This window comes from Sarcophilus harrisii, chromosome 5 (genome assembly GCF_902635505.1).
Source record: "Sarcophilus harrisii chromosome 5, mSarHar1.11, whole genome shotgun sequence".
Classification (NCBI taxonomy): domain Eukaryota; kingdom Metazoa; phylum Chordata; class Mammalia; order Dasyuromorphia; family Dasyuridae; genus Sarcophilus; species Sarcophilus harrisii.
Genome location: NC_045430.1, coordinates 74,951,172 through 74,974,853, shown reverse-complemented (window position 1 = coordinate 74,974,853; position 23,682 = coordinate 74,951,172). Strand labels below are relative to the sequence as shown.

The window sequence follows — 23,682 nt, the reverse complement described above, 5'->3', positions numbered from 1 at the left end:
CATATTGTTGTAAGCAGGGTGAAGATCCCTTAGGTTTATTTATCTTTGGAGTCTTGTTTCTCTGAAGTAATGGTCTACTCCTCAATCATATATTTCCAAATGAGGTAGCCTGATTGGTCCCTATAAGAATTTTGAATAAAGGCTAGAATTGATGTGCTTGATCAAATTTGAAGGTCCCAAAGTAATTTTAAACAAATTGAGATTTTTTTTTTTTTTTTTTTTTTTTTTAGGACTTCTTGGGCTAGTAAGAGGAGGAACTAGATTTTTCTAATGAATGAAATTTATATTTTATAATTTTTATATTTTATAATGTCAGAGCAATAGTTTCATAACCTTGAATTCATTCTTTTTTGTTCTTCCTTCATATATCCAATCTCTTTTCAACTCTTGCCTTCATAATCTCTTCCATATCTATTCCCTTATCTCTCTTCAAATAGCCATCGACTTAGTTCAGGTCCTTGGCACATTTTGTCTGACATTGTCTGGATTATTGCAATGTTACTGGATGCAGATGATTTACTTGTTTCTCCCTTCTCCTAACCATCCTCCAGTCGTCTACCCAAAGAACTTGTAAGGTATGGGTTTGACCATACCACTTCTCACTAACCATTATCACTGATTCCTTAATGCTTCTAAAATAGAAATACTCTCATATGACTCTAGGCTACCTTTTCAGCACTCCCTTTGCCTATTCTGTATTACATAAAAACAGGACTAAACAATTTCTCTGTAATCCACTGTACTGTCCCCTCTATCTGAAATACTCCCTTTTTATCTTTTTTTGAGTCATGTAAACTATTGAACTAATAAAACTAGAGGTGTTTTTTTGTTTTTTTTTTTTTAATGAAAACAAAATAGTATAAACCTTTGGTTAATTTGATTAGAAAAAAGGAAAGGGAAAAACATCAAAAATGAAAAGGATGAACTTAACACCAATAAAAAAGAAATTAAAGTAATAATTAGGAGCTATTTTGCCCAACTGTATGGCAGCAAAACCAACAAACTAACCAAAAAGATGAATATTTACAAAATATAAATTTGCCCAGATTAACAGAAGAGGAAATAAATTATTTAAATAGTCACATTTTAGGAAAAGAAATTGAATAAGCCATTAAAAAAAATCTTCAGGGCCAGATGGATTTACAAGTGATTCTACCAAGCATTTAAATATTATGTAAACTATTTTGAAAAATAGACAAAAAAGTACTGCCAAATTCCTTCTATGTCACAAATATGGTACTGATACCTAAACCAGCAAGAGCCAAAACAAAGAAAGAAAATTACAGACCAGTCTCCCTAATGAACATTTAAAAATTATTTCAGGGTGAAGATGAAGCTATGTTTGTAGAATATAGAAAACAACTGAAATTATTGTTGGATCGGCTTGCTCAAGTCTCACCAGAGTTATTGCTGGCTTCTGTTCGTAGAGTTTTTAGCACTACGCTACAGTAAGTTTTTTTGTGTAACTTCAGTTTAAAAGCTTAAAGTGTGTTTTTAAAGTTTGAAGTATTAATTTTAATTTAGTTTGGGCTAGAATTGGTTTGGGATTGACATCAATCTAAGAGCATAAGAGGAAGTAGAGCCTGAGGCACAAATAATGAGGCAGCATCATGGTGGAAAGGATCCTTGCCTTAAGAGTCAGAAATCTCTGGATTTGAAGTCCACTCCACTGCTCATCAGCTGACCTGATGATAGCCATACATAAGCCAGTTAATGTAGCACTTGAGGCCTTTTATTCTTTATCTGCTTTGAGTTTTGTTCCACAATTTGGATTCTCCTGAGCGTGGACATCCTGGACAAATGTCATATGTTCTGTGCCAAAGCCTTCACCACAGGCCATAGAAAACATCACTTTCTTTGACTTTTCTAGTATTCCACTTAGTGTGTTCCTTATTTCAAATATAGCTGCTCATTAAAACCTCCATTGTTAACCATGGGAGATTTTATTTCTTGTTTCTTGGATGTCTCTATTTGGTTATGTAAAAGTGACCAACATTTCTAGTGCTTTTATATGTGCTATTGTTATTAAAAAACCTGATCTATTAGGAAAAATAGAATGTAAAATATATCAAATGGTCATGTATAAATGGTGTCATTTGCAAGCAGCAATGAATATTTTTACGTAATTGTCCTCAAAACATTTCAAATTGAAGAGAAATGTAATTATAGCATTTTTTTTTTTTTTTTTTTTTTGCTGAGGCAGTTGGGGTTAAGTGACTTGCCCACTTGCCCAGGGTCACACAGCCAGGAAGTGCTAAGTGTCTTGAGGTCAGATTAGAACTCAGGACCTGCTGACTTCAGGGCTGGTGCTATCCACTGCACCATCCAGCTGCCCCATATAGCATTTATTTTAAACATAAACTTGAATACTTGAGTCAGGTTTTTTTGTTTGCTCCTTTAATCCCAATAAGTTGTTATAGTTTCCTGGTAATTCCTGGTAAAGACTGCCTTAAGTAATAAAAAGTGCATTTCATTACTACCTTATATTTTTTAAGACATTGGGATCTGCAACTGTGGAATTGGTGACTTGAATATTTATGTATATCACATTGATACCTTATCTGTTTTTGTCAGGAATTGGCAAGCTACAAGGTTTATGGAAGTCGAAGTAGCAATAAGATTGCTATATATGTTGGCAGAAGCTCTACCAGTTTCTCATGGTGCCCACTTCTCAGGTGATGTTTCAAAAGCTACTGCTTTGCAAGATATGATACGAACCGTGAGTATTTGAGTAATGATTGTAGAGTTTATTTTTTTAAATAACACATGAATTCCCTAGGAAGTAATGGTATTCTTTAACTAGTTTCTCATTTTCCCCCCACTGCAGTTGGTAACATCTGGTGTCAGTGCCTATCAACATACATCAGTGACATTAGAGTTTTTTGAAACCATAGTCCGATATGAAAAGTTTTTTGCCGTTGAACCCCAACACATTCCTTGTGTTCTAGTAAGTACATTAATTCTATATTTGTTACTGTATTGGTGCTCTCTGTGCTTTTTAACTTTTCTCAGAGCAGATTGTTTTCATCTATTTTGCATAAAGCTGTGATTTTTTTTTTTTTTTTTTTGTTTTTGTAACTTAAAGTAACTTTTATCTATTTATTTTCTCAGTAATATTTTGTTTCTAGCTTTTGTATAGAAGAACTTGGATAGATTAGGGCCTGTCTGCCAGGAATTAATATTTTGCAATAAATCATAAGAACGATGCAGAGATTAGAAAGTACATGTCGTGCAAAAGCATGAAAAAATGTAAAAGCACTTTGGTTTTCCCTTTTAGATGGCATTCTTAGACCAGAGAGGTCTGCGCCATTCTAGTCCAAAAGTACGGAGCAGAACTGCTTATCTCTTCTCCAGATTTGTCAAGTCCCTCAAGTAAGTAGAAACTATTTAGTTGCTCCTGGGGTTTGACTTATTTTTCTTAAGCATTTAATTGGAAGATTTTGTTTAATATGAGTTTGAAATAGCTGTTTAAATTTTTTCCCAAAATGATGATAGTTTGATCTAAATTTTACTTGAACTTATTCCTTGAAACAAATATTCGCCGTTTACTGAAAGAAATATTTCTTGTGATTGTGTTCCATGTTATGTTCTTTCATGCACATTAACTACTATTTGTTTCCTTTTTAAAAATATCTTTCCTTTCTGTGCAGTTTCTGTTCCCATCTAAACTGCCAATCACTAATTAATAGTATTTTATTTTTTTCCCATTACATGTAAAGATAGTTTTCAATAACATTTTGAATTCCAAATTTTTCTCCCTTTTCCTCCCTAAGACAGCAAGCAATTTAATATATGTTATACATGTACAACCATACCAATCACTAATTAAACCATAAATCTCATTTGCTGCTTTGAATCACATGGGCGGGGTTTACTTTGGTCTGAAAAAGAGCTGGTTTATTCAGTGTTCTGAATTACTCCAATCCATCTATGTGTGGTTGGGAATTCTTATTATTGACTTTATACGATTATGGATCCTATTTTGACAAAAAATTTTAAGTACAGCAAGTTTAGATTAGCAAGGTTTAGCATTTTCCCCCATTAATTGGAACTACTTGTACATATAGTCTTGGGACTCGCTTATTGAAAGGTTGTTCTGCTTATTTCCCTGGGCTTACAGGCATTTTATTTAAAATCTTTCTCTTTTTCCCCCCCCAACATTTTATTCAGTAAACAAATGAATGCTTTCATTGAGGACATTTTGAATAGAATACAAGACCTGTTGGAGCTTTCTCCACCTGTAAGTATCAGTTCTTCTGCTGATAGGTTTTTCACACATGGGCCTTTAGGAGCATAAAAGTAGCAAATATAAAGAACCCAAAACCTTTTGATACTGATAATTAACAATTAATTTCATAAGTGTTAATGATAGAAAGTACACTGCTTTGTACAGAGCTCTTCCTGGCAGTCATTTTCAGTGATTACTGCATTTGGGTCACTGTCAGTGTAAGTGGGAAATTCAAGGAGCAGTAAGACTTGTCATGATTAATGACAATTAGGTAAGAACGTCTGGTTAAATTAAATCTTTTCCAGATGTATTTAATCCTGCTTTATTATCTTTCCATCAAAAGATGTCAACTTTAATTCTTCTAGCTTAATAAAAATTTCACTTTATAGCAAAGGCTCATTAAACACAATTGGGCATCTTTACTCTTCCAGGCAAACTTTTCAGGAAAGTTTGAACTTACTGTTATCAGTTGACAAATTCACCTGTTCTTTTTTATTTCCCCCTTCATTTATCTCTTAAAATACACCACAAGAGTTTATTTCCATTTCCTTAAAGTTCCTTGGCAGTTCTCTCTGGTTGATGTACTGATTGCAACTACAGGTTGCATACTGATGAGAACTCTAGTAGAAAAACTATTAGATGTTTTTAGACAAGTATTTATAATGATTTACATTTACCCAAGAAATTCCTGACTCAACATTTAGTTTGTCTTTGTTTATTGACAAAGATGTTTTTAAATAATTTGGCATTTCATTTTATATAAGAGATATATTTTGGAAAGAGACATGTAAAATAGGTATATTTCATAATTTCAAGGCAAGCAGAGCCAATTTTTAGTGTCAATACTATGATTTTTAAAGATTGGATTTATGTTATCTTTTCTTGTTATCTAATGACACTTGGAAGTTTTTTTGTCCAAGTTTTGTGAAAACTGGCCACTCAAATGAACAAATTAGCCTGTGAAAATATCTCTTAAGTAAATATATATTAAAGTTATCTTATGGAGAAATTGGCTTATAATTTGGGTTTTTTGTAATATTAGAAATGCTTGCAAATGTAATTTTTCTATTTTAATACTTAAAAACTAAGTTCTGAAAACCCTAATTTTTAGCATTTGAATAAGATTTGTTTCAAATTCACACTTGAATTTGTTTTTCAAAAAACACTTATGTCATCTTAACCTTTATCAATCCGTAAACATAACTACAAAAAGTTTTTACAAATAAAACATATTAGTAACCTTGTCCAGGTGCCTCCTGTCATCCCACCCTCACTCCTTACCCCATTCAACAGAATTTAAAGGTTTTTTGATTTATAACAATTCGTTTATACTTTGTATAATGCAACTATTTAAAATAGCTATGCATAAATGGACTTTTAAATGTTTTCTGAATAACTTATTCAGATCAGTTTTTGGAAATTGGTTGTTCTTTTCTGACTCATTCTGTGGTTGTTGCTCATCTTATTTTTATGAGCAAATGGAAGGAACTAGAACTTCATTAAAGAAAATAAATCTTGTTCTAGGAAAATGGTTACCAGTCTTTGCTGAGCAGTGATGATCAGCTTTTTATTTATGAGACCGCAGGAGTGCTAATTGTGAATAGTGACTACCCAGCAGAAAGAAAACAGGCTTTAATGAGGAATCTGTTGACTCCATTAATGGAAAAGTTTAAAATTTTGTTAGAAAAATTGATGCTGGCACAAGATGAAGAAAGGCAGGCAGCCCTAGCAGACTGTCTCAATCATGCTGTTGGGTTTGCCAGGTGAGTATAAATAATTTTTTTTTTTTTAATAAAGAATTACATCAATAAAAATTCTTAAGAAATGAAATAAGCAGTAACCATTTGCTCTTGTGAGAGTAGGTCTAGTTTTGCAAATTAAAAAATTATTTAGTGGAATCCAAAAATAATGCTAAGTTATTTTATTCAGACTCCTTAAACTTTATGATTAGGCTTTTATTAATCCTTTGGGGGTCACTAAAGCCTGCAGATTTGGAGATTTTGAAACCTTATGTCTATCCTTAACACTGATAAACGAGGGGGTCTTGATACTTATTTAAGGACTTCTTTATGTTAAGTCATTTGAATACTGGATCATTGTTCTCACAGTGTCCTCCTTTTGCAAGAGAACAGTGATTGCTACTAATTCAAGAAGGGAAACATAAGTCATAAAATTAGAGCAGTGAAAGAAATCTTGTACCATTCCAACTCATACCTGATAGGAATCCCCATGATAACATATCTACAAGTGAATATAAATCTGGAAATTATCAAAGGTACAGAGATATTTAGAAACCACATGCATTACAGCTTTTGATTAAAAAATTCCATATTGACTAGAAAATTGTATTATCAGTTGAGCTTATCATTTTCAAGGAAATTGAGACATACAACCTGTTGATCCATAGTTCTAAGTATTTTTTCTGTGGTCTTTATACTTTCTTACCAATATATTTTAACATCCTTTTCATCAAAAAGGAACATTCAGTATATTTCACATTTTTCAGGTGTATTACATTGCCATACATATTTGTATTGGAATATAGCCCATAAATCCTAATCCTAAAATAAAAAAATGCAGTTAATTAGTAATTACAGACTCAGATGGGAACAGGAGCCCCTGTAACATTGACAAGGGTTCCTGCAGGCACATATTGACTTGGAGAAAGATACACATTAACACTGTAATATATAATTAATGTGTATTTTTGTTTTGTTAAATATTTGTTATATTTGAATCTGGTTGCCTGAGTAGTGCTTAAGTGTTTGATACTTACTAGAAATAATTGTTCTACCAAAATAGTGGTATAGTTTTTTCTTGGTTTAAGTAGAGCACATTTTAAATTTTTAAATTTTACTTTTTTTCTCCCTCTCTCCCTTCTACTTCCTCCCATAGACAGCAAGCAGTCCAATAAAGGTTAGACATGTATTTCATAGGTTAGACATAATATTTCATTTTTCCAAATAGATGTAAATAGTTTGCAACATTCATTTTTGTAAAAGGTTGTGTTCTAAATTTTGTAGCAAGCAATCTGATAGCAGTTAGACATGTACAGTCCTTTTAAACATATTTCCATATTTGTCATCAACATTCATTTTTGTAAGACTGTTCTAAATTTTTCTTCCTTACTTCCCCCTCCCTTCCCAAGACCTCAAGCAACTAGAGCAAATTATATTGACAGCCTTTTCCATTTTCTAATCTGGATGCTAATATGTAACATTAATGAAGAAGTTTCAATGAAATTTTCAATTTTATTTACACAGCCGAACAAGTAAAGCTTTCAGCAACAAACAGACTGTGAAACAGTGTGGCTGTTCTGAGGTTTATTTGGACTGTTTACAGACATTTCTGCCAGCCCTCAGCTGTCCTTTACAGAAGGAGATTCTCAGAAGTGGTGTGCGCACTTTTCTTCATCGAATGATCATTTGTTTGGAGGAAGAGGTTCTTCCCTTCATCCCTTCTGCCTCAGAACACATGCTTAAAGACTGTGAAGCTAAAGACCTTCAGGAATTCATTCCTCTCATCAATCAGATTACAGCTAAATTCAAAGTAAGGATTTGTCCGATATCTCCCCAGCTTCAGGCTTCTTCTGTCCTGTGCTTTGTTTTGCTCATTGTAATGAAAATGGCACCCCTTTTTCTGCATTCCACCTTCCCCTCATTGTTACAGCCAAATGTTACTCACTTTTTTCTTAGTGAAAAACTGGATTCCTCAGATTTCAAGGGAAATATGTTTTCAGTAGAGAGTTTGGAGCTAAGTGGTATACAAACAGTTACGTGCCTATGAACTGCTCCTTCCATGGTTGGATTAGATTGTAGGCAGTGATCACAGCTTCTCCATAGTTGTTGTACCCACCTAGTGAAGCATAAAAAACTTGAAAGTAATGCTACAATCTAGAGCTGAGTTGTGTGAAAAGCAACCTATTGCCTCCAGAGTGACCCAGCCCATCATGTTCCTTGAAGAATAGAGATCGATAGTATAACAGAAATATACTATTAAATTGCCAGTAGAACCAGGCATTTTAAATTCTTTGAGATTATGATGTTCAGTAAATAATTTATTTTTATAGGAATTCTAAAGTTTGTATTCATGAGTCATTGTCCTTCACAAAGATAAATTGTGTCTTCAAAAAGATTTGTTTTGGCTTTATGTATAGAAGCTTGATGCTGTTTCTTAATAATATTTTAAAAATCTAATATTTTGAATGTCATTTTTTAGTAAGCAGACGTATAATTGGACAGGGGAATCCCTCAGTTGATTAAAAAGCCTGAATCCTGACACAGCAAAGTGAAGAAATTTTTTAACTGTCACTAGCTAATGCTCTGATAGTTCAGCATGAATTAATGTTAAGTGAGGCAGAATTTGTTGTTTCAAGAAGGAAATAAAGCTTTAGGGAATGGTTAGTATACATGTGGATGCACACAAATATTGCTTTTGACTACCTGGTTCAGGAATGTCATGGATCACTAGTTCTCCTTCAGGGATGAATCCTTCCTTGGGGCCTTGGTGTGTCTGATTATATAGCCCAGTATTCCCAGGCCCAGCTTATCTCATTATCTTCTTTTCCTGTCCCAGTAAGCTCCTTCTGCATTCATGAAGGCTCCTGTTCTCTAACAGCCTTGTCATCTAGACCATTTGACCTAATACTGTACTGGAGACTGCTCATAGGGGCTTAAGCTGATTGTTAAATTTTCCATGTGAGCATTTGCATGGGTCAACCCTACATTACAGGGCTTGAAAAAATTATGTTATTGATTGTCTATTCTTAAGAAGTGATGAAGAAAATATTAATAGTGCTGAGTAAACTTGAAAGTGGGAAAATATTTCATCTACCCTTCTTACACCCCCCCCCCCCAGAATCTTTTTTGGGGGCCCTCCTGTTCTAAGGGGTGGCTGCCTTGTGTGACCCACTGTACCTGGCTTCTGACCTGTCATGCTTGAGCTCTGGATCACTGCTCCTAGAAAAGTAAATGTCCACCCCTCCAGCTACTCCTCTCCTAATGATCTTGAAATCTTGCACTTCCTAGTGTATGTCACATCACATTGTCCAGTTCCTGAGTAATGAAGTTGTTTGTTTTTTGTTTTTGTTGTTGTTGTTGTTTTTTTTTTTTTTTCCTTTTAACTGAAGGTGAAGGAAGGTCAGTCTTGGTGCTCAAGGCTTGCTGTTCCAAAATAAGGATCTTTGTTTCTCTTCCCCAGGCACAGGTGTCACCATTTTTACAGCAAATGTTCATGCCCTTACTTCATGCCATTTTTGAAGTATTGCTTCGCCCCGCAGAAGAAAATGACCAATCTGCCGCTTTGGAAAAACAGATGTTGAGGAGGAGTTACTTCGCTTTCCTGCAGACAGTTACAGGCAGTGGAATGAGTGAAGTTATAGCAAATCAGGGTGAGAAAGAACAATTTTTTTTGTTTTCTGTTTGTTTTTTTTAATCTTTTTTTAGTGGGGGAGTTGAGCATTTTTAATAGCTTTTAATTTTTTCCAAATACATGCAAAATCTTGTATTTAAAAATTTTCTCCCTCTCTCCTTTCTACATCCTCCCATAGACAGCAAGCAATCCAATATAGGTTAGATATGAGCAGTTCTTTCAAACATTTCCAAATTTGTCATGCTGCACAAGAAAAATCATACCAAAAAGTGAAAGGAAAAATAAACAACAAAAACTGAAAATATTATGCTTTGATCCACATTCATTCCGTATAGTCTTTTATGGATATAGATGACTATTGAAATAGCCATCTGTAAAATTGTCTATTGAAATTGTTCTGAATAGGGTCATTGTTAAAAAGACATCACAATTGATCACCACATAATCTTGTGGCTATATACAATGTTCTTTTCATTCTACTCACTTCACTTAGCATCAATTAATGCAAGTCTTTCCAGGCTTTTCTGAAATGAGCCTCCTCTACATTTCTTATACAACAATAATATATTGCATTACATTCATATATCATAACTTATTCAGTCATTCCCCATTCAATCTCCAGTTATTTGCCACTACAAAAAGGGCTGTTACAAACACTTGCACATGTGAGTCTTCCTTTTATGATCTCTTTGTGATATAGGCCCAGTAGAAACACTGCTGAATCAAATAATAGCCCTTTGGGCATAGTTCCAGATTGCTCTCCAGAATTTTTGGATCCATCCACAGCTCCAACAATGTATTAGTGTTCCAGTTTTCCCCACAACTCTTCCAAACATTCATCATTTTCATTTCCTGTCATCTTAGCCCACCTGAGAGGTGTGAAATAGTACTTCAAGAATTGTCTTAATTTGCATTTCTCTAATATTTACAACATTTTTTAGTATGACTAGAAATGGTTTTAATTCTGAAAATGGTGTGTGCCTTTGACCATTTGTCAGTTGGGGAATTACATATAAATTTTGAGTCAGTTCTCTATACATTTTAGAAATGAGGCCATAACAGAAACACTAGTTGTAAAATTTTTTTCTCAATTTTTTTGCTTCCCATTTAATCTTGACTGCATTGGTTCTGTAAAAAATCTTTTTAATTTAATGTAATCAAAATTATTCATTTTGTATTTCATAATGTTCTCTAGTTCTTCTTTGACCATAAGGGAGTTGGGCATGTTAAACAAATGCTGTATGGGATTTAAAATGCCCAACCTACAAGAAAAACAGAGCTCTGAGCCACTGGAACTCTGTGTTCCCCTCTAATGAAGTGGAACCTCAAATCTTCATAATCTGAGATGCCTCCTTCCACCATGGCCTTATTTTTATAAGGTTTAATAGTAGATTTTATACCTGAACATTCTAAAGAAGATATACAAAGTGCAGAATCCCATTGGTTGATCTTGCTTCACAGGGCAAAAAATGGTCCTTCAGCTAGAAATGGTATATAAATATGGGATTCTTGGACTGGTTGAAGCATGGGGTGACTTTGCTGATTGAGTGGTTATAAAACAGTCACCTCACATTGGACAAGAGAGAATTGTCTGGAGAAACAAAAATTGGGCTTTGAGTCACCTCTTCTATGCTGTGGTTGGTCATTGAGTCATTTCTATGCTGTGCTTGGTTACATGACAAAGGAAAATACTAAGGGAATAGGCTTCCTATGAGAATTTAGAAATCCTTAGCTCACAGCTCTGAAACCTGACATACCAAGCTTATCATCACCTCTGCAAACCTCTCAGATTGATTCATACTTATTAGAATAGAGTAGGGAGTCCAATAAATTGGCACAACTTATTAAGGACCTACTATATGCCAGACACATGCACTAAGTCTTGGTGACATAGAAAAGAGGCAGGAGCCAGGCCTTGTACTGTAGGGAGCTTACAGGCTCATGGGGGAGACAGCATGGAAACAGAAATATACCCAAGCTATAGAGAGGATGAAAGAGAGATAGTTGACAGAGGGAAAGCCCTGGAATGAAGCAAAATAGGGGCCCACTGGCCATAGAAGGTGAGGTTTGCGTTTTGACTTAAAGGAAGCTGGGGGAGTCATTAGTTGGAGTGGAGAAGAGCATTCCTGGCATGGGGGATAGCCAGAGAGAATGCCTGGAGCCTAGGGTGGAGGATTGAAAAGGTCCCGTGTAAAAAGTCCAGAGAGTTTTATTAGGGAGGGCTCTGAAGCTCAAACAACATTGTTGTAATTAATCTTGGAGGCAAGAGGGAAAGCCTGTGAACGGTATGGGGGAAATAGTGAGGATGGGGCAGGGGTGTTAAGTGCTCACAACTGGCCTTTGGTGGCTGAATGGAGGAGAAACTTGAAGCTGGCAGAGCCACCAGAGCACTTATATTACAGGGGTGTCACTCTGTGCCAAAGAAGAGGGGGAGGCAAGCCTACTCACCTGCTTAAGGGTGGGAGGCAGTGAGGAGGCTGCAAGATCTCCTGTGTGAGCTTCAACTGAGGCTGGTGGCAGCCCAACAAGGGATATAGGGAAGAAGGGTTCAGGGCAAAGAGAAATGAACTTCTTTGGATGTTTTGAGTTGAACCTATCTACAAGATGTCCTGTTGGAGGACCACTGAGTGGGCTAGTGTGTCTGACTGTTCCTGGTGTGGATGCTCATAAAGAACAGCTTAGAAGAACCTGTATAGAATTCTTTGAACAATTTTTAAAGAATTGGAAATCTCCCCTAGCAGAGAATGGTTTCTCTGTTTTTGGTTCCATCATGGTTCTCAAAGAAGATACTCTTTTTGTTAACAGAATTTCCTAAACAGAATCTTACTTCCTCAGCCAACTTTTTGAAAAGGAACCAATAGAAATTTAATTTCTTAAATTTTGTTTTAGCCAGTTTGAAGGGAAAGAATGTTAAAAAACTATTAATTATATCTAGAAATTGGTGATTTTTGTACTTTTACTGAAATCCAGCTGGGGCAGAGGATAGTCTATAGACCCAAGCTGAAATCCAGACTCTGGGGAGAGGGAAAAAGAAAGGAGGGAGGGGGGAGGGGAGAGAGAGAGAGAGAGAGAGAAAGAGAGAAGAGAGCCAGAGAAGCAGAGAGATAGAGACAAGAGTGTGAGTGTGTGTGTGTGTGTGTGTGTGTGTATACACAAGGGTCTATCTATTATGACTTCTTTTGGGGGGGGGGTTAAGAACCTTTGCTAAGTATGCACATCATATTAATGTACCTAATATTACATAGTGAAAAAAGTGAAGTTTTTTTTTTTGTTTTTTTTTTTTTGTTTTGTTTTGAGACTGGAACATTTTAAGTATTTATTTGCAAAGCATATGCATGGGTAATTTTTCCAACATTGAACCTTGCAAACCTTTTATTCCAAATTTTCCCTATCTTCCCCTCACCCCCTCCCCTAGCTGGCAGATAGTCCAATACATGTTAAACATGTTGAAATACATGTTAAATCCAATATATGTGTGTGTGTGTGTGTGTATAGTTATCTTGCTGAACAAGAAAAATCAGATCAAGAAGGAAGGAAAAGAAAAAATACAAGCAAATAACAACAGAGTGAGAATGCTATGTTTCTCATAGTTCTTTTGCTGGGTGTAGCTGATTCTCTTCCACAAGTGGAACTGGTTTGAATGCTCTCATTGTTGAAGAGAGCCATGTCCATCAGAATTAATCATTGTATAGCCTTGTTGTTGCCATCTATAATCTCCTGGTTCTACTCATTTGACTTGGCCTCAGTTCATGTAAGTCTCTCCAGGCCTCTCTAAAATCATCCTGCTGGTCATTTCTTACAAAATAATATTCCACAGCATTCATATACCATAATTTATTAAACTATTCTTCCATTGATGGGCATCCACTCATTTTCCAGTTTCTAGCCACTACAAAAAGGGCTGCCGCAAATATATTTGCACATGTGGGTTCCTTTTCCTTCCTTTAAGTTCTCTTTGGGATATAAGCTCAGTAGAAACACTGCTGGATGAAAGGATATGCAGTTTGATAACTTTTTGAGCATAGTTCCAAATTGCTCTCCAGAATGGTTGGATGTTGTTCCACCAATAGTGAATCAGTGTCCCGGTTTTCCCACAGCCCCTCCAACATTTGTTATCTTTTCCTTTCATCTTGGCCATTCTGACAGGTGTGTAATGGTATCTCAGAGTTGTCTTAATTTGCAGGAAATTTTGGGTTTTGAGTTATATCTGAAATAGTAGCTTTTTAAAAAAATATTTTTGTAATTCTCTTGAAACCACACTGAAAAATTTATTTCTACCTGTTCAGGTGCAGAGAATGTTGAACGAGTATTGGTGACTGTCATTCAAGGTGCAGTAGAATATCCAGATCCTATTGCCCAGAAAACATGTTTTATCATCCTCTCAAAGCTTGTGGACCTCTGGGGTAAGAAAAGTGGCTATCTGGTTTTGGTCTCCTAAATTTGGATTTCTAAATTTGGGGGGCATTAGAACCCCTTAGTCTTGGCATATACCATAAGTTGGCACTTTTTACCTGATACATTCATAATTTTTTTTTTTTATCCAAATGAAAATTTGTATTCTCTTTATAGGGGGCAAAGATGGACCAGTAGGATTTGCTGATTTTGTCTACAAACACATTGTTCCTGCATGTTTCTTGGCACCTTTAAAACAAACTTTTGACTTGGCAGATGCCCAGACAGTTTTGGTAAGCACCTAGAAATCTTTGTTTAAATCATACTGATCCATGTTAGCTTATTTTTTTTAATTCAGTTTCGGTTCATTTTAAAAACATGTCGACTCTAACTTTTGTGTTACTAAAAATTCATTTATTTCACTAACTCATGATTCAGTTTTCTATAGTGATGAAAAGAACAATATAATGTGCCTAAAATACCATCTTTTTTTAAAAAATACACGCAAAGATAAGTTTTCAACATTCATCCTTTCAAAACGTGTTCCACGTTTTTCTCCCTCCCCTAGACAGCAAGTAATCTAATATAGATTAAATATGTGTAATTCTTCTAACCATATTTCCATATTTATCATACTGAACAAGAAAAGTCAGATCAAAAGAGAAGAAAAAAACAAGCAAGCAAACAACAAAAACAGTGAAAATACCATATTGTGATCTACATTCAGTCCCCATAGTCTTTCCTAGCAGTTCTTATCAAAAAGCTAGTTAATAATTTATGGTATCAGAGGCTGCATTTGAAGCCAGATTTTCTTGGCCAGCTCTCTTCACTGTTTCCTTTAACTTAGCCTAAAATCGCAAAAATACATTTTCATGGTATTTGAAGTTGGTCAATTTTCTAACATGTACATTATTTCAGAAACTTCAAGGAACTTTTTTTGTTGTGTGTTGAAGCTAGCATGGATATACTTTAATTTATTGAAATTTTTATCTTCCCCAGTTACATGTAAAACTTTTTTTTCTGTTATATATGTACGTTCATTTTTGCATATTTCCTTATCAATCGAGAGAAAAATAAGAACAAAAGGGGAAAACCATGAGGGAGGAAAAACTAGAAGGAAAAAAAGTTAACATAGCATATGTTGATTTACATTTAGTCTCCATAATACCTCTCTGAATGTGGATGGTGTTTTCCATCCAAAGTGTACTGGGATTGCCATGGATTACTGAGTCATTAAGAAAAACAGATCTATCATAGTTGATTGTTGCACAATCTTGTGATGTTTTCATGGATGTACTTTTAAAAAATTCCTTACAATTTGAGAAAGGATGAAATTATTCTAGGAGTAGTCCATTCAGCTTCACCTCCTATCTTTGCTCTACCTTCCTACTTTTTTTTTTTTTTTTTTTTTTTTTTTTGGCCTTATTTTTTCATACTTTCATACTTAATTCCCTTCTTTCAATCTAAGTGTGAATACTGGAGAGACAAAGAAAAGGGAAGTATCCAATTTCTTGTGCAATTAGAGATTAAGCAGCGATTAACTAGGCTTTTCTTTTTCCACAGGCTTTATCTGAGTGTGCAGTTACTCTAAAAACAATTCATCTCAAAAGGGTAACTTTTCCATATTTTTTTTTCCATATTATATTTAGATATTTATCTACATAAAGATAAGAACTTTTAATTATAATGAATCTAATGTGTTTTGTACCAAACCCTTTTAAAGGGATAATTGAGCAATTTAATGTTAGTGATTTCTTGGGGAAAAGAAAGTAACCACAAAAAATGTTCTCATTATCTCGAGGGAGCTATATATCTCAAACAACAAGCAGCCATTTGGAATTTAGTGGTATCTTAATACAATGAACATCAAGAATGATCAAAAACAAAGTCATTTGCATCAAGTGTGATCATTATTGTGACTTGAGAACAGTGCTCACTAATAATACATATTTCAGAGATAGGTGGGAGAAAAATGCTCTGTAAATAACTATTTATAAATCTTCACTCTAAAATTCAATAGTTGATTGGAGAAAGTCATTAAATCTGTCTGGGCTTCAGATTTGAAGGTTTGGCTGAAATTCCATTTAGTTAAGATTCCATTATTTTGTGATTGTTCATTGATAGGTGATAATACAAAGCACTCTTAATGCTGCTGACAATATATTATTGCTATTGATATTCCTTGATATCTAGTTACTGTAGATACCACGATTGGCACAATAACAGCAGTAGATAAAAAAAAAAAATTCAACAAGATTTATTCTAGAACAGTAGTAATTTTTCCCCTAATTTATAAAAGTGGGTTCTTTTGGTTTGTTTTTATGTTTAAAAATACAATTGTTGGGGCAGCACAGTAGATAGAGCACCATCTTTGAAGTCAGAAGGACCTGAGTTCAAATCTGGTCTCACTTAACACTTACAAGCTGTGTGACCCTGGGCAAGTTATTTAACCCCAATTGCCTCAGGGGAAAAAAAGTTCAATTGTCTAAACAACAGTTTAATTCTGGTTCTAGTTTGGTTGTATTTACATTTGATTAAATTTTCAGGGCCCAGAATGTATTCAGTATCTTCAGCAAGAATACCTCCCTTCTCTACAGGTAGCTCCTGAAATAATACAGGTAAAAGATCTTCTCTATTTTTTAATTTAACTATGGAAACAAAAATATTTTTATCAGTTCACACTTTGATTTAGAAAAGTGAAAGTTAATATGTAAGCATTTTTTACTAGATTTCTAAAATTTTTATTTTAAAATTTCTATCCTTTAGAGGATACAGGCTGGGTAGTTAGAGCCATTCGTTAATTGCTAAACATATAAAATTAATTTTCATCACTACCAAACCATTTGTCAAGAGAAAATGAAATAACATCAGTCAGCAGGAATCTTTTTTTAAATGTTAGTGAAGCTAAGGTCTTATGTTAGGACTTTTTGCAATTACAGAAAAATGTGAACATGTGTTAGGGCGCATTTAGTTGGTCATTCTGTTTTCATTTAACATTTGACTTTGTCCAAGCTTCATTTCTTAGCCCAGGGTAAGCTTGGCTTGGTAGATTCAGGACTCCCTTTTATGCTGAGTATCAGGCCTTGAGGTCCCCACCTTTTCCTAGTCATTGTTCCTTTTCCTGTGCCTTCCTGATCTGTCTCCTGTAGGTCTCAGCTGTTGCTAGAAAGGGGCAAATTTTGAGCTGCTTGGTTCTTGTTCCTGAGGTTTGATAAGAGAAAAGCTTTTGTAGCAGTTCCCCTACCCCTGTCCCCACCCCAGGTCAATAAAGGGCACATCTTACCATGAAACTATACTATTTAGAATTTAAAGCAACTTTTTGAAGTTACTTTAGAACTGAATTCCCATGAAATGTGAATGATTAAATTGAAATGTTTGTTGCATAACATTTGGCAAAAGGCAACAATGCTAGATTCGCTACATTTAGAGGTGAATTTGGGTCCTGGATACAGTTTCTACAAGTGAGTCTTCTTGAATTTTATTATGGTACTCACAGAAGTTTCATTTTCCCCTTAGGAATTCTGTCAAGCCCTTCAGCAGCCTGATGCTAAAGTGTTTAAAAATTACTTAAAGGTAAGTTTTTAAAGATATTGAATATTTTGTGTAGCCCTATAATGAAAACATGTTTAAGACCAAAAAGAAAAACGATTTATAGGAGACATTTTTAAAATTTCCTGCTTAAATAACCATCCTCCACTTAAAAATGGGTCTTGAAGATCCTTATTCTGTGATATGTGTTTGTTAGACTGTCTTGTACCTTTTTTGGTTAAAATCTATTGACTTACACATGTAGCAGAAATGGAAGAAGAAAGAAAACGTAGAATTTGTATTAAAATTTTTTTTCAAAACATAATTTTGTTAAAGTGGTAGTTCAGGATTGCAGTTTTCTATTGACCACCCTATCACATGTATTCAACAGTATGTCAAGGCAAAGAGTTGAGAGAAAAGCATCAGGTAAGGGTAAAAGACTTCACCTAATTAGATTTAGAGGAAAGAATTAGGAATATAAGAAGGCAGGTAAAAGAATATAAGAAGGCAGGTAAACGAAGTTTTATGTTAATCCTATGTGGAAAACCTTTTTCCTTATGATATGGTACAAAGTGAACATACATACCTGTATATTTTTTGGTTGAAATCTACTATTCATCCTTTTTACATTGATACAAATACTAAAACTTTGTGGATTGGAAGGGTCCTAAAAGCTGGCCATTATGTTTTTTATTTGGTGATCTGTTGTAAATTTTTTTCCAGCATGAAAGTAAAGCAGTATCTTCCATTCTAAATGTTCTATTTCCACTAAAGTCTTTTTGATGTGGAGATGACTCGGTTTTTGAAGGCTAAGGCCAGCCAAGGACTTCTAGGCTCTAGTGGATTGAACAAGGCTAGAACAGCCCTGTGCACAGGCCTTTTAAGGGGTGCTTCTCAAGGACAACCCACATTACCTTTAAGGGAGACAAGTTAGCCCTGACTACTCAGGAAGAAGGTGAGGGTGCCGAGTTCTGGTTTGCAAAATTGCAATCACACCTTGGGAAGCTTTCATAAACATTCAAGTTGAGTGGTACTTGGTGTTTTAGATTAGACCATCCTTTCTCTTGTTTTTTTGTTTTTTTTTTTTTAAATTCCTAACTGTGTCTGAGAGTTAAGGAAATGTTGAGAGGACTCTTGTTCCTTAAGAATCAGGGATATGGTCCCTCCTCTATTAAGATGGCTCTTAGCCTTGAGTTCTCATAGAGCTGAAGGGACATTTATTTGCTCAGCTTTCCAAACTGATGGTTCCCTTAGTGAGGGCCTGCACCATTTGTAAATTGGGTCCTTTGGGTTAGGGGCTCACTCTGAGCCAGCTGGGCTGTGTTTGCTTTATATGTGAAGGTAGAGGTATATTGGAGGGTCGGGCATGTTAACTTAGCACCACCTACATGCCCATTACCTGTTTCACAGAGGTGTTGTGTATTGTCCTTATAACAGGACACTTTTCTTCACTGTTTGCCGAATACAATTGCAGTGTTTATGGCATTGTGTCTTGTATGCTGTTCCTTCCCCACATTTGTTCTGTCTATCCTTCAGGATTCAGGCAAATTACCACCTCTGAGATTTTGCCACACCATTCTCATCCCAAATAGTCTTCTACTGCTGGGCTCCAAGAACAGTTAATTTGCATCACTCATTTGGCACTTCACCAACACTGCAGTATAGTAAATATAACCAGACTGTAAATCCCGCAAACCTTCCTGTTTTTTTAGCAGTTGTTTTTGTTTTGTTTTGAATTTAGTAGCGAGCAGAGCACTCAGAAATACTTGTTGAGTGATGATTATGCCATTAATTGTTGGCATTTTGCCCCATGATAAGTAGTTGGGAGAGTGCTGGCCAATTTTGGTTGGTTTTGACCTTACTTGATTTTACTGCTCAGAACTTATAGCACTTGTAGGAAAAGTTAAGTGACAGACAAGCTGCTGGAGAGGGAGCAAAAGATAGCTATCTTGAGAACAATCTGTGTCACTTTCAACTTCTGCATTCCTAAAAGGAAAAACTGCTATCTATTCCAGATCCTATTCACATGATCTATTTTTTTACTTGTTTGTGTTCTCAGGTAAGCAGCAATAAGTAATATTATTGGTTACTTTATCTATAGAATTATGTTAAGTTTTGATTTTTGAGTTTCTAAATATACAGAGGAAAGACTTGATTCCATTGGTCAATCAGTGAGTGAGTTTTAGAAAAAGCTTATTTGTTTCTCTTTGATGTGTCTGATACCAGTTCCAGAGGACCACCCCTTAACCTTATAAGGCATTATACTAATACTTTGTTTTTTGTTTTTTTTTTTTAACAGGTGTTCTTTCAGAGAGCAAAGCCCTAAGGATCACACTGGAAATCCTTGTACCAATTTCCATGATCAAGAACTCCAGTTAATAATTTATACAAATGGTATTTTTTTTGTGCCATTAATACTGGTGGATCTTTTTAAAGTTGCTTTGTGCTTATTGCAATATGTATTTTAGCATTTTTCTGTAAAAAATGAGATGACTGAGTTGGCTTAAATACAGGTATGGAACAACATGAATAAGTTGACCTGCATGCCTACTCAGAGATTGTTGTATAGAAAAAAAAAAAATTGCTGTAAAAATTACAGCAAAGCTGTCATGGTCTCTTTTATTTTTTATTTGAAATTTAATTGAAGTCTTTAAAGACCATAGCAGTGATTAAGCAATGTATATTCTAAAAAGAATTATCGACTATAACACGTTCAACACAATTTAATTTTCCCTCATGTATGCCAATATTAAAATGTGGAAGAAAAAAATCAAAACTGATTTTTTTGTAGATAGCCATGACATTTCTTTAAGCTGTTTTAATGCTAACATGTGTTTCCTACAGAACACAGTGATTTCATAAATTAATTGATTTAAAAGTAGGTGCTGGTTATACATTTTTATATAAAAAAAATAAATTTTATGTAGTGAATTCAGCCAAGTTTTTCTTTTACGTCATTGTTCATACTTTATATTAGCCATATTTTTCCCAAAATATTCATAATGTTAGCAGGAAGGAAGGGGGAGAAAGAGATGGTGATTTGTGGGGAAAGACTCCAGTCTTAGTATCCAGGTATGGGTTCAGATCTTGGCTCTGTTCCTGCCATCTGCTCTTAATGGTGCAACTTAAACCTGTCAGTTAGGATGATTTTTTACTATCAACCTCAAAAGGTAGGGTTGTTTTGAGGAAAGCAATAAACTATAAAGTGGTTTTGTAGATGTGAACTCTTGGAATTAGTGTCCCTCCATACTTAGGAATTCTTTTCCCAAAAATTTATGTATATTTATGTATATTATGTATATTTATACATATATGTATATCTATTTGGCAAAATTTTAAGCACTACAGGTTTTTCTAAATTTTATTTGTAAAGCTAACCCTATTTTAATTTAGCTCCATCTTTTTTGGCATAGGATTTTGGTCAAGGTAGGCCACGCTGGCATTTTCATTTTGTTCATATGTCTTCAAGGGAGCAATGATCCAAGAAATACAAGAAGCATTTTTCCCCCCCACATGGCAATCTTTTCAACCAAACCTCCTTCAATTACCCTGAAATGAATGATCACAGCCATCCAAAATTAAAACTCTCAGCCTTCACATTTTTGTGTCATTTCTCCCACTCTTCTTCCATCATTTGTACCAGAACTTTCTGCTTCTCATGTCAGACTTGTGGTTTTTTGTATGAGTGGGAAGAACAGGGGATGAAGTCAGGAAGGGAAAGAAGCAATTGTGTTCACAAGTGTGGACTGTTTCACATCCCCAGCCCCCAACTAAGTACCTCTGCTTTTCCTTTCTTCAGAATGTCAAGAGGATGTCTAAGCAAAATGTTAGCATTTGGGGCAGGAGCTCTAAATTTAAATCACATCACTCTACCAAAACAAATATATCCCAGGGTGCTGAAAGAAAGCTCAGATGCATTGAGCTGATTTTGGTTGTTGAGTTGATTTTTGTAATCTTGGAAGAATTGAATATAGATTAATATAGAATTAATATAGAAGAATTGAGTATAGATTAAGCTCCAGATAATCACCCAGGTACATTCTTTGCCAGGCTGTATACCTGGCACTGGGCATATGAGACAAAAATAGTTCCTGCCTTCATATATATAATAGGTAGAGACACAGTGTGAAGGGGGTGCATCCAAAAAGGCTTCATAGAAGATAACACAAACTGAACCTTGAAGAAAATTAAGGATGTTAACAAATGCAGGCAGTGATAGATTATTATGTCTGAAGTCAAATTAATTTTACTGGTTTTAAATTCACACACTGGCTGTGTGACCTGGGCAAGTCAACTTGACCCTGTTTGCCTCAAGTTTCCTCATCTGTAAAATGAACTGAATAAAGAAATGGCAAATCACTCTATCTCTGCCAAGAAAACATCAAATTAGGTCATGAAGAGTCAGACCAAACTGAAAAAAATGACTAACAAGAATAATGTAGGTGAGAGATGAGGAAGACCTCAAAATGAGTGGTAATGAAGTGAAAACAGAAAGGGATGGATTCCAAGTCGATATAGAAACTGAGGATGACACCATTGCTGTGAATTTGAGTAACTGGAAGGATGATAACCACCTTGCCACAAATAGGAAAGTTGTGAGTTGAGGGGAAAAGATAATGAACTTGATATTGGACACATTGACACATTGAATTTGCAATGTCTACAGGCTGTCTGGTTTAGTTGTCGTGGAGATTGGATTTTGGGAAAAGAAAAGAAACTATGGCTGGAAATGGAGTTCTGGGAGTCCATCAGCATAAAGACAATTAGTAAATTTATGGAAGCTTAATGAGCTTAGTGAGCATAGGGACAGTAAAGAAAGAAGACCCAGGGCAGCCAGGAAGTGTAAACCGAATAAGGTTTTTTTTTAAGGGGCTCTTTGTGTAACCCTGGATTTACTTGAACATCCTTCCTCCCTCCCTTTCCCCCCAAGAGTCCTTTTCTTCAGGAAATATGACTGACTGTCATAAAAGGTCAAATGAGACATTGACCTTATGCTTAGTACTCATAAGATACAATTTAAGAAATTGTTATTTAGGCAACTTGCTCTCTGTTTTGGAAAACTGAATAATTCTACTTCTGCTCAGAATCATGGTGGGGAAGGGTGGGAACTTGGGCTCAGCTTTGTGGATTCCTGGCAGCTTCCAAGTCAGGCCACTAGAAAGAGCTTGGGGTTTATGTTTGCTTCCATTCCTCCCTAAGCTGTGTAGCCTTGGATAAGTCACACTTTTTTAGATCTCAGTTCCCTCCTTTATGAAAGGAGAGGATTGGGCTATATGACCTCATATTGTTCTAGAAAAGCTTTAGTCAAGGTGGATCAGTGAGCCTGGATCTCTGGTAACATCCAAGATTATTGTCTGTGAGTACTTCCAGTAAAGCTGTATCTGTCACTCAGAAGTAACCTGAATTGACTAATGATGAGTAATATATATATATTCTAGTACAAATAAGGGGGAAATAGCACAGGACTGGAATTTAGTCTTGATACTGCAATTTCCTTGGTTTTGTGACCTGAGTTATGATACTTGCTGCCTGACCAAATTTCCTCATATGTAAAGAGGATTTGATCTTCCAATTTTAATCCCTTGGGAAGTAATGAAAAGTCAGTCTTTGCTTTTTTACAAGATTAGCAGATCAAGAAAACATTTTATTTAGATTAAACAAGACACTAGACAAACTCAATATTTGTATTGTCTTGGTCTGCATAAGTGTAAGGAGTTTTTGAAGCAGTATTGGTACCAATGAAATCATAAATCTGAATTAGGGGGAGGGTAGTATGGATAAGATTTGAGAGAGCTAGATTGAGTTATATGTATTGAGTTATGTTTCACAGTTATATGAAAGATCATTATCAAAGGCTATCGATAGAGTCAAGTTGTTTAAAGTTTGGTAAAAAGTAAAAAAGTGCTAACTGATAAGGCTTTACCTTGGTCTTTTTATTTCCAACATTTTTTTAAAAATGGTTAGGATGAAGACTAGTGAATAATGTAAAGTCTAGAAAGATAGATATGTTAATGGCACTGTAGGTAGCAGCTTGAATTTTTTTGTTTTTAAGTACTTTTCCAATATAATTGTTAACCAATCATAATCACTGAATGGGTGTGGACTCAGACTAAGATTTGTTAAACCTCCCGTTGCATTTAGGTCCATCTCCCCTCATCCTGGTA

At 35.1% G+C, this 23,682-nt stretch overlaps 1 protein-coding gene across 1 annotated transcript in view; it reads left to right on the top strand.

Moving 5' to 3' along the window:
• The window catches only part of XPOT (exportin for tRNA), a 43,140-nt gene extending 19,679 nt beyond the window's left edge, over positions 1 to 23,461 (top strand). Inside the window, exons 12-25 of the mRNA XM_031940906.1 lie at positions 1,324 to 1,448; positions 2,575 to 2,719; positions 2,828 to 2,947; positions 3,278 to 3,372; positions 4,171 to 4,240; positions 5,753 to 5,991; positions 7,492 to 7,777; positions 9,428 to 9,617; positions 13,885 to 14,001; positions 14,168 to 14,283; positions 15,554 to 15,601; positions 16,537 to 16,608; positions 17,507 to 17,563; positions 19,818 to 23,461. Of these exons, the coding sequence (XP_031796766.1) occupies positions 1,324 to 1,448; positions 2,575 to 2,719; positions 2,828 to 2,947; positions 3,278 to 3,372; positions 4,171 to 4,240; positions 5,753 to 5,991; positions 7,492 to 7,777; positions 9,428 to 9,617; positions 13,885 to 14,001; positions 14,168 to 14,283; positions 15,554 to 15,601; positions 16,537 to 16,608; positions 17,507 to 17,563; positions 19,818 to 19,844 (1,707 nt within the window). The 3' untranslated portion in view covers positions 19,845 to 23,461. The remainder of the gene's footprint in view (positions 1 to 1,323; positions 1,449 to 2,574; positions 2,720 to 2,827; positions 2,948 to 3,277; positions 3,373 to 4,170; positions 4,241 to 5,752; positions 5,992 to 7,491; positions 7,778 to 9,427; positions 9,618 to 13,884; positions 14,002 to 14,167; positions 14,284 to 15,553; positions 15,602 to 16,536; positions 16,609 to 17,506; positions 17,564 to 19,817) is intronic.
• The last annotated feature ends 221 nt before the right edge of the window (positions 23,462 to 23,682 follow it).